Genomic DNA, 12213 nt, shown 5'->3' with positions numbered 1-12213 from the left:
ATATCCCCTACATACATAGGTATTGTAGATTGTAGGTACCCAAACGTTAATTTTACCAGAAGTCGTGCGTTTCGGTCTGTAGGTGCAGACAATCTAGGAAGCTGTAGTGCAAATTACAAAGATGCACATCTTGCACATGAGTGCATTTGATCATCCACTTGTTAAGAGCAACACCACTTGCAATATAAGGTGCAGCTTGCAGTTTGCCATGAGGACCGACGAAAGTAAAAGGAACCAGTGAAGCGATTGCACTTTAAATTGGAACTAAGAACTGTAATAGACAAGCAGAAGGCGGGATATAATCATTGTGGATTATACGTGCCTTCTTTGATTAGTTTGTTCCAGGATCGGTTAGAGACCTGACAGAATTTTCTTGCGAAAGTTAAGACTCGATGTTTCACTTGTGTGCAGTTTCACGCCATATTTTTCCGATGTACGAGAAGTAGAGGAACGAACTCCTAGACTATATGACAAACTCTAGTTTGTACAGTCACGTTCACTGTGAATCGACGAGCAGAGGCGCGCACGTCGTCAAAAAATAGCTCGAATATTGAGGTAATCATATGTGCCTAAGTCATGTGTTTGTTCAGGATCGTTACACTGAAGAATTTTCACTGCCGAATCGAAAGGTGAAGACCTGTAGATCACTGTACGACTTATCAGTCGAGAGTTTCTCTGTTCCCGAATCGCATGGACCGGCCTCCATCGGATCTTCACAGTCGACGTCAAGCTGTACATACATATTTCTTTATCCTATACCGATTCAAACACGTATAACCATACATTATCAGCAATCGGCAAAACACAATCTGTTCCCACCTTTATCGGGTGACAAGCACTGAGGTCTTAATGTTGACAGGCCTACTTGTGCCAATTTTCCAACTTAGCACTTAATATGGGTTTTTTCCACTGCCATTTTCCACACTTTACGGTGGCCGCACGTTCCACATGTCGACAAGATTTTAATTTATATTCTTATTTTTAATAATACCTATGCTGATTTATAGTCATATTCTTATTTTATAGTCATAAATACCGATATTTCCACGAGTTTCAAATGATTTCCATTCGTCCTCGACATTCGAATGTCCACTTTGCAGCCTTGCTGGACCTGCTGCCTATAACTTGTTATTTTAGATCAAACGAGTCAACAATATCCTATTATCTACTTAGTACAAGATCTATTTAAAGTTTTGTCTATCCTAGAATATTATTATTTTGATAGTTTTAGGATGAGTTTCACCAACCTTCTTTTTAGCCCATAACGGCCTTGTTGAGTCTGTACAAATCAAATGGAACTTGACAAGCTGTTAGCTTAACATGCCTTCTAGAGGCTGAAAAAATATTGGTGAAACCGGCCATTATGTAGGTACCTATCTACTTGAAACTTGGGTATTCATAGGTTGATATTGTATATTTTATGTTGATATTGTATTCTTGGGCTGAGAGCAAGTCTTCAGTTATTGTTTCCAGCTCTTTCAGTCTTCCCTTTCTAGAGGCTGAAAAAATATTGGTGAAACCGGCCATTATGTAGGTACCTATCTACTTGAAACTTGGGTATTCATAGGTTGATATTCTATATTTTATGTTGATATTGTATTCTTGGGCTGAGAGCAAGTCTTCAGTAAGTTATTGTTTCCAGCTCTTTCAGTCTTCCCATCTCCGCGGTTACAGTGTTATTACCCCTGAACCCTAAGGTAAAGAAAAGCAAGGTCTTAACCTAATTTATCATATCATAATACAGCCAGGTGGCTAAGGTGCTATTATATTTTCACAGGTGAGAGAAGGCACTTTGGTACATTCATCATCCCGTCAATCATAATCTAGAGATGCTATTATTCTATCATGATAATCATACGTCTACACTTTACCACAACATTATCATTCTGCCTGTAATGGTAGATTTATAGTTCGTGCTGCACAATTATGATCAATCATTTGGGTGAGATTGTGAAGGAACTGTCCGACTTACAGTTGAGAAGTTGCGGTTCCCCTCCATGCGCTTCCATCGGACTTCCCAGTTGACGTGGACTGTACATACGTGCTGCACAATTATGATCAATCATTTGGGTGAGATTGTGAAGTCCATCACGTCATCGCTTGCATATCCATCCATCATACATCTGAGTATGCCAGCATGGTCGATTATTCGGTATGTTTGGTGCTTCCTCTTTTTGTACATACATATTTCTTTATCCTATACCGATTCAAACGCATAAAACCATACATTATCAGCAATCGACAAAACACAATCTGTTCCCTGCACCTTTATCGGGTGACAAGCACTGAGGTCTTAATGTTGACAGGCCTACTTGTGCCAATTTTCCAATTTAGCACTTAATATGGGTTTTTTCCACTGCCATTTTCCACACTTTACGGTGGCCGCACGTTCCACATGTCGACAAGATTTTAATTTAAATTCTTATTTTTAATAATACCTATGCTGATTTATAGTCATATTCTTATTTTATAGTCATGAATACCGATATTTCCACGAGTTTCAAATGATTTCCATTTGTCCTCGACATTCGAATGTCCACTTTGCAGCCTTGCTAGACCTGCTGCCTATAACTTGTTATTTTAGATCAAACGAGTCAACAATATCCTATTATCTACTTAGTACAAGATCTATTTTAAAGTTTTGTCTATCCTAGAATATTATTATTTTGATAGTTTTAGGATGGGTTTCACCAACCTTCTTTTTAGCCCATAACGGCCTTGTTGAGTCTATACAAATCAAATGGAACTTGACAAGCTGTTAGCTTAACATGCTTTCTAGAGGCTGAAAAAATATTGGTGAAACCGGCCATTATGTAGGTACCTATCTACTTGAAACTTGGGTATTCATAGGTTCTACTGGACAAGCTCATGTAAAATTGAAAAATAGACTTCAAATTGTGAGACACCACAGATCCAGCAGATTCCGAAATTGAACTCCAAGCCGTGTTAATTCGAATTTGGGTTGAGTAGTCCACGGTTTTCCCTCTGCTAAAGGCATAAATCTTGTAGATTCGTAGAAGCTTAACTCATCCTTTAGGGCTGTTTGCCCCTACATCTAAGCCTCAGATGGGCCTTTTGTGTATAAGGCATTTATCTAATTTCAGTCTAAGGATTCCTACCCCTGAACCCTAAGGTTAAAGAAAAGCAAGGTCTTAACCTAATTTATCATATCATAATACAGCCAGGTGGCTAAGGTGCTATTATATTTTCAGAATAGATACATATCAATATGTTTCTTACCTATACGTTACCCCTGAACCCTAAGGTTAAAGAAAAGCAAGGTCTTAACCTAATTTATCATATCATAATACAGCCAGGTGGCTAAGGTGCTATTATTTATATTTTCAGATTAAAGGTCTTTTTACCAGGAACACGAAAGTGGTGGTGCAAATTTTGTCCAGAGAACCATAAACCAAAAAAAAACTGTTTTTTGGGGGATTTTTTTTTTTTCACATTTTCTCAAACAAATGAGCCCTGATCTTGAAATTTGTCGCGACCACCTATGAACTCAAGGCGAGAAAGTTTTAGATAACACTTCAGTTGATAATTTAAGACCGGTTTTAGCGTCACCTATGTTAGGCTACGCCGAGCAAGGCCAATAAAGGGATGGGTGACTTAAAGGAATAAAGGGAGAACGGGCTCTAGTCTTGATTTTAAATCATTACATGAAAGTAAAATCGAAAATCAAATCAATAATAAAATAAGTACCTAGGTACCTAATACTTCGATTAGAAGTAAAATCGAAAATCAAATCAATAATAAAATAAGTACCTCTAGGTACCTAATACTTCGATTAGTAACATTTACAACTATTCACACAGCTCCTTACATTATGAAGACATTCAGAATGTTCCATAATATAATTCATAACTAAAAGTCAGAGCTAACCTCATAACCTATAAATTCTTCTGCTGGAAAAACAATAAAAGCTATTTTCGAAATAGAATAAAAACAAAATGGTTATCTAGTTATACATAATACACGATAGGCCTCTATTATTATAATTACTTGGGCTTGGCAGCTAATCATATTTCTGGTTTTCCCGATCCCGCAACAATGTTTGAGGTTTGAGTCCCAAACCAGACTGAGTCGTCCATCCTCGCGATGTTACGAGTATGCAGAAAATAGCCAACCACCGTCACCACCTACCTCGGAAGCTAACCATGGCCTACCACAAAGAGGTTTTGATCCGGTCCATACACCCCGGGTAGCTCCTTAAGGAGGTTCAAAACCAGCAGTTTACGAATTGTTGTGAGGGGAGGCCCATTTTTGTAGTTATCCGCTGAATCTAGTTAGGACAAGGAGGCCCAAAACGAGTAGTTCGTTAAGTGTTGCTACGAGAGGCCCATTATTAGAGATAGCCCCGAAGCCTGGTTAGGTAAAGGAAGCCCAAAAGCAGCCGTTTGTGATGTGTTGCAAGGAAAGGCCCATGGTTGGAGATAGCCCCAAAGCCCGGTTTGTCCGTGGACGGTCCTGGAATTCCTGGAAATGTCCACAATAACACACGTAAGATCTTTTTTTCTGACTTTTTTTTCGTCAGTTACGTAACCCTAATCCTTCAATGGATTAATCAACGAGATTTCAATGACAAAGTGATCTATAGTAGTTTGGATTTGGACCAGACATTTCAGAAGTTCTCAGACTTCTCCGTGGCATGAGGATAGGAGGATAGGATACTTGGTTAACACTTTGAGTGTCCAAGCCAGAAAGGTGCAGTTTTGGATTATCTGATGTTGGTTTTTGGTACGCTTGTATGACTGACGTGGCACTTAAAGCGTTATTTATGTATCACAAGTTTCCTTTTACCTTCAAATAATATAATAGTCTATTTTTTTGGCTGTACTTTGATATATATACATAGTTTATTATTTAGGTAGGTCCTATTTTTTATTTTGGGTATTTTGGCTCAGTACACGAAGTATCTAAAGTACACCACACCCTACAGACTATCACACCTCTATTACAACATCTTATTGACTACTCCCTCTAAATTAAAGTTCTGCAGAACTACAGACTGAGGTGTGACACATATGAATCAGCAGGTAATTTATTTATTTATGTTTTTACAACTTCCCAAAGTTGATGTCTTTGTAAATACAGTCAACACGAAAATGTTGATAAACCTACATACCTGTAAGGAAGATTTTTAGGGACCGTGGTTTTACCCTCCATTTGGCGAAATGGCGACTACCCCTACTCCCTCTAAATTAAAGTTCTGCAGAACTACAGACTGAGGTGTGACACATTTGAATCAGCAGGTAATTTATTTATTTATGTATTTACAACTACCCCGGACACCTTGTTGATTATCTTCCAATAGTGTATTATTAAACCTAATCTTACGTTAGGCCGTTAATAATGCCTATCACACAATACATAGTTACAGTGGTGCATGTACTGGTGTACTCCATAGAAGCTAGCTAGAGGACGCGACTACCTTACCTACCCGTCTCCTCTAACCTCACGCAAACTGAGGGCGGGGCCGGGAAAAGGTATCTGTCGCTCCCAGAAGTGTGCTACTTGTACTTCTCTCTCATTTGCACTGAGCAGGTTCTCCTGATAGTAATACTAAACTCCTGTTTCATTTCTTTTCCTCCCCAGTGAGCGTCTGTTTCGCACGATGGCCGACCTGGTGGTGTCAGAAGGCTACGCCGCTGTTGGCTACGAGTACATCAACATTGATGACTGCTGGCTAGACAAGACCAGAAGCTTCAACGGCAGGCTGCAGGCTGACGCCAAGAGGTTCCCCCGTGGAATTGCCGATCTCTCAAACTACGTAAGTACATACATATAGTCTATTATAAGTTATAAGTCATATAAGTTATTATAAGTCATACATACATACATACTCAAGGGAATAGAAGGTGTTCAACCTCTGCCCCATGGGAAAAAGAGCTCATCCCTAAAAGGAAATAAGCTGATTAGCCCGTAAAATCAGAGCTTCAGGCCCAGTAAAGCCCCTGTACACTTTTTGGGATTTTACGGGTTCATTTAGTTGATTTTATATGGGGCGGTTTGAGGTTGAACTTTCTGTATAGTTTTTAAAAATAGATTTTGCCACAAATAGAATAATGGTAGGAATACCATTTTTTTTTCTTTTTCCTACCTATTTACTTTCTTTATCTTTTTCTTTTTCCTTTTCCTACCTATTTACTTTCTTTATCCTACACGATTTTTTTCTGATGTCTATAAGAGACTAGAGACTATAGGCCATAATAATAATTACGAGAAATAACGGGAAAACTGAATAATGAGCCCATTGCGTAGCATACCAGTATCCAGTATGTTGGGTGTTCTTTCCCATAACGAAGCACAAGTGCACAGTGCACACTTGGGTAGAACAGTTCAAAATCATTTCGAAACTGGAAAATTCAGGTGACATAAATTTTTGTCCACCCTGTACTAGATAGATAAGTACACACTACACATGAAAATGTTTAATATCCCCGGTTCGAATCGAAGTCATAATATTTATCAAATAGGAAACGACATTTAACCTTCGGTGACAATTTGTGACAAAACTTTCAAATTCATATGGATTGTGTCTAATAACACCAAATTTTTGCGAGTGCTTTGTGAAGTTCTTCCAGAGCTTAATTTAAATCTGGATGATTTCGTTGGCGTACGCACATCTCTATCATTTGTTTATTTAATTTGATGTTTAGACAAGCTGTGAATTTTAGCTTCTCCATTTTTGGCCAAGCTGTTCCCGGCTTTCAACTTTCAAGGGATCAAGCCAACGGCAACAGCGCTAACACGTTGAATGCGTCAGTCCCCAATGGATCACTGATGTTTAGATAGGATTCGCGGGCCAGTGATTGTTCTAAGTGCTCAGGTTCTGTGGTCCCCAATATTCGGACTGTATTACTACATATATCTAATCTACACTATAGTTCTAGACAAGCTGTGAATTTTAGCTTCTCCATTTTTGGCCAAGCTGTTCCCGGCTTTCAACTTTCAAGGGATCAAGCCAACGGCAACAGCGCCAACACGTTGAATGCGTCAGTCCCCAATGGATCACTAAAGTCAAGCAACGTTGCGCGTGGTTAGAAAACAAATGGGTGACCATCTGAGCACTCGTGTGCTGCTGATTTTCCCCTTCCCACTCAGTCGGGGTATTTGGTACATTTGGCACATACACTAATATTGTTTCTTTTCTTTCTTTCTTTCTCTCTCTCTCTTTCAAGCTCAAGGGTGCGTATTACCTATCCTACTGAAAAAGTTTACATAGCTACCTACTTTTAGAATAGAATTATACCTTGTTTATCCTGCTGACTGTGATAAAAAAGAGGGGATTAAAAATTCCTGTTTCCCCCGCAGTTACATTACAAGGTATTGCGTATTTGATGGAAATAAGTAGGAATGAAAACTGTACGTGGAACAGAAATTAACAGAATGAAATGAGATGAAAATATGTAAATGACTTCTTTTTTAGCCCGTCCTTCCTTTAGTATTACGATAGTAATAAAAAAGGTATAGTGGACGTGCCTACGGCCAACGATTTTCAATGCAACTCCAAGAGTATTGTTACAAGTTATTAGACTGAGAAAATAGAAAGTTGTAAACTTGAGACTCGACATGTCCCTGGCGTGAGGCTTGGGTTTCACTTTCTGTTTCATTGTCCGCTTTGCGGTCAAAAAGTTGCAGATGCTGATTCTAAACTTTTCCTTTTGAACGAGTAATTTTAAATATTATTATGTGGGTACCATTGTCCGCTTTGCGGTCAAAAAGTTGCAGATGCTGATTCTAAACTTTTCCTTTTGAACGAGTAATTTTAAATATTATTATGTGGGGAAATGAGATGAAAATATGTAAATGACTTCTTTTTTAGCCCGTCCTTCCTTTAGTATTACGATAGTAATAAAAAAGGTATAGTGGACGGGCCATTGTATTCGCTTCGGTGTCGTCTGTCTGTCTGTCCCCATAGAAGGACTTATCCAAACCTGGTCGACCTATATGTATCGAATTAAAGGTCTTTGTGGGTACCTATTCTAGGTAGAAGGCAGGAGGGACCGGGGATCTGGGACCTTCGTCGACTATGTGTAGACACATATCGATCGATGTCGATTCGATATTCGATGTCGATTCGATATTCGATGATCGATCGACGGCTGTCGACTATGTGTGGACAGTTTTATATTTGAATCGTAGGTATTTGGGGTAAAACGACTTTTTAGTCTCATTCGAACAGATTAATAACAAGATATATTCTATTCTACAAAGTATTTTTGACAGTTAAAGACGGATGTTCATTAAAAAGTATAAAGTGAGAGCAGTTAAAAGATTCAAAGTAATGGGAATATCAGTAGGATTTTTATCACCTTTTACAACCCATAACCATAAAATAGAAAGATCAGTCTTCGTGTTAATTAGTTACTATCTATTGTTACAACTATAACAGTAGGTACTAACTATGCATAATATTATAATAGGTGCTTACCTACCATGTTTTACCTATGCATCTAGGTACGAACCTAACACTGACAATAAATTGTAGGTACTTTTTGTATCATTTTGTAAATTTATTTGGTTCAAAATAGGTAGTTGTAATCCATTTCTGTAGGTAAAATGGTCCTTAGACTTTATTTGAAACATAGATGTTTTAGTAAGTATTTCTTCCTACATATTTTTTCATGTTTGGAATGTTGGAAGCCTTTCTACGAGATCAGAATACAGTACCTTAGCAGCTATTAAGGAAGATTTAATAGGTTGGACTTAGAATACGATTAGCGGAGTCTTTCGACTGTTTAAGGCAGACAAATTATGCAGTCCAATTTGAGATTTTAAATATTTAAATCTATAGTTTTACAGAATGTTTAGAGTCCTACAGAGTTATGATTTTTTTTTTATTTTCTTAGATTTCATAATAGCTGAACAAACTTTAGTAGTTGGTAGGTAGGTACCCTTCTATGGTATACCAACACTTACAGGTCATATGCAAAAAAGAACCGGACACCTTGTTGATTATCTTCCAATAGTGTATTATTAAACCTAATCTTACGTTAGGCCGTTAATAATGCCTATCACACAATACATGGTTACAATACTGCAGTGGTGCATGCACTGGTGTACTCCATGGAAGCTAGAGGACTGTTTAGTGTTTACTGTTTTTCATTCCAACTCGGGTATGATGCCAACCCAACGTGAAATGAACGCGTGTTTTTCATCTCACTTCCCCTCCTGGCGTATCTCTTCGAGTGAACCTTCAGTAGATCGGCGTATTATGGGTTTATAAGCTCCCCTTTTGGAAAATCTCATGATACGCGACTGCCGGATAATGTATGGATTTGGAAAGGATTTTCCTCGTAGGTCCTGACAGCACGTACGTGACCTACGTGGGTAGGTACGTGGATGTGCCAATAATAGGGTCGATATAATGAGACCTTTCCATCTATCCTTTATAATTATTATCTATCTCATATGTGAACCGTCAGTAGATCGGCGTATTATGGGTTTATAGCTCCCCTTTTGGAAAATCTCATGATACGCGACTGCCGGATAATGTATGGATGTGGAAAGGATTTTCCTCGTAGGTCCTGACAGCACGTACGTGATCTACGTGGGTACGTGGATGTGCCAATATAATAGGGTCGATATAATGAGACCTTTCCATCTATTCTTTATAATTATTATCTATCTCATATCCAATTAATTTATCTATTACCAGGGAAAATAAAGTTTCAAGTTTGCCGGATACCATTCTACCTCTGTAACTCTGTACTGTACCTATTGATCTATCCTGGTGTGTCCTATTGTGCTTTGTGCTATTCTTGTAAAGCAATATCAAGGTCCAAGCTACTCTCCATGCCGATTATCTATTACCTACATCCTACATGGAGATCAGTATGATAAATAGCTAAATATTCGACTCTAATGGTATCGGTCCGTTTTGCAGATCGCCCAGAAATGATTGAAAATATCGGTGAAAAATAAATACCTAGTTTGGTTAAAAGTGTGAAAATGGCCGTTCTTCACACTGGTGTAGGTATATTCAATCCCCGCAGGAACAATTACCAAGTTTCCTCGTTATCTACTAGTAGCCCCCTGTCTATATTTTGGAGCACCCTTCCCCCCCAGGCGAAACCTTAAGAGAGACCAAAAGTATAGGTAATACGTAACTACTGTCACTGATGATTTCGAAGTTCGTACTGAGGTAAATCTCTTTAGGTTTAGGTGTAGGGGCAAACAGCCCTGAAGGATGGGTTGAAGGTTGAGCTTCTATACGAATCTACGAAACCTCTTTGTATTTTGTTCTCTTCTTCCTGGCATTTTATTCTTTCTCCCCTTGTTTCTTAGAGTCGAATTCATAATGAAGGTGAATGTCATAATAAACTCATAAATATCTTCATACCCGTACATAATCCTACAAGAACTTCTTCATACAGCGACAGTCACTAATAACTCTTACACACTCAATAACTCACGAACACCCTACCCATAAATTGAATTATTCATACTCAATGGATAAGCCGCAAAGTCCCTACCAATGAGCTGAATAAGAGTAATGAGACACACATGCACAAGCAATAATTCACTCACTTATAAGCTCACTCGTTGAGCAGAAAAATCACCTTAAAGTGACTTCTTTCGCTCGATCTCCCACTCATTTCCTTTTGTCGAACTTAGTTCCTTTTTGAATCTTTCAATCATTAAAACCATCTAAATATTATCAAATAAATATTGACGGCGTAAAAGCACGAATCGAACCCGCGACCAAGCCCTTACATCGTATTTGCTCTACCCTCCTAAGTAGGCTGGCTAGGCAGAAAATTCTTTTCTTTGACTTAAAGAAAATTGATCTTTTCATAGGTAATTGATTTCCTTATTCTAACGCCAGATGGCTGAGACTATGTTTGTTGATTTATGATGATTTGGAATTCATCACTTGCAAATCTTGAATTTTCACCTCTTCATCATAACTACCTTCTAACTTCTTATGGAAGAATAGCTTTACATAGATTTATGTACATGTATATGTAATTGCATATTGTATATTTGTGACATTTGTCAGCTAAATATGCTTATGCTTAGTAGTGCTTAGCGGTACCTATGCTTCATAGGTAATTGATTTCCTTATTCTAACGCCAGATGGCTGAGACTATGTTTGTTGATTTATGATGATTTGGAATTCATCACTTGCATATCTTGAATTTTCACCTCTTCATCATAACTACCTTCTAACTTCTTATTGAAGAATAGCTCTACATAATAATTATTATGTATGTATGTCTGTATATTAGTGACATTTGTCAGCTAAGTATGCTTAGTAGTGCTTAGCGGTATGCTTTTAGTAAAGAATTTATTGCTTATTAGTGGATGTGCCAAAACTCCCCTGGCATTCCTTCAATGCATGACGGTAAATTTGAGCGTTTACAGCTAATAAGCGTAAGCACTTAACTATGAAATAATATACATGGTATATTTTTCTGGCTTTCTTATAAGTGGTAGGGTTCTCTTGGAGGAGCTCTTCCATCTTTTCTTTCACCGTGATCGTTCAAGATTTATTGGGATGGAAGAGGTCAAGCTGTGATCCTCCAACCACTCGATGTATGCTCCCACGATAACCTGATTGCTATTAATTTCCTATTGAACTTCTTCGATTCCGTCTACAGTGAGGGTCTACAGTGCACACCTTCAGACTGTCTACAATTTAGCCCACTTGTAGAGTCTACATCTCTACAAGTCTACTTCACGGTCAATTCGGTAGGTCTAACTGTGGAAAAGTTCTGAGGAAAATCTAGTCTTTAGGACATCAGGTACACGAGTTGGCAATTTTCCCATTAAAACGTTTAAAACAAGAGCGGCCTCTAATCAAAATACCTCTAATTATAATATGTTCCTCTAATTCTGTATAATCTAGAAATCTAGATTATGGTAAATAATCTAGCGTCAATTAAATTCTCCTCCTCGTCCCCTTTCTTATTCTAATTTTTCTTTAAAGAAGGTAGGTGTAAGTGTATGAGTAAACATACTTAGATAGTAGATAATGTAAGTTTACAGTCTCTGTGTAGCTGTAGTGTATACTCTATGTGTATAGGTGCAATAAATCTTGAACGATCACGGTGAAAGAAAAGATGGAAGAGCTCCTCCAAGAGAACCCTACCACTTATAAGAAAGCCAGAAAAATATACCATGTATATTATTTCATAGTTAAGTGCTTACGCTTATTAGCTGTAAACGCTCAAATTTACCGTCATGCATTGAAGGAATGCC

At 38.1% G+C, this 12213-nt stretch overlaps 1 protein-coding gene across 1 annotated transcript in view; it reads left to right on the top strand.

Moving 5' to 3' along the window:
• LOC103524481 (alpha-N-acetylgalactosaminidase) overlaps positions 1-12213 on the top strand; it is a 47694-nt gene that overhangs the window by 1382 nt on the left and 34099 nt on the right. Inside the window, 1 exon segment of the mRNA XM_008489495.3 lies at positions 5602-5776. Within this exon segment, the coding sequence (XP_008487717.1) occupies positions 5602-5776 (175 nt within the window).

Source organism: Diaphorina citri, unplaced genomic scaffold (assembly GCF_000475195.1).
Source record: "Diaphorina citri unplaced genomic scaffold, Diaci psyllid genome assembly version 1.1 scaffold101, whole genome shotgun sequence".
NCBI classification, from domain to species: domain Eukaryota; kingdom Metazoa; phylum Arthropoda; class Insecta; order Hemiptera; family Psyllidae; genus Diaphorina; species Diaphorina citri.
The sequence above is the reverse complement of the archived record's forward strand: the minus strand, read 5'-3'. Positions and strand labels throughout refer to the sequence as shown.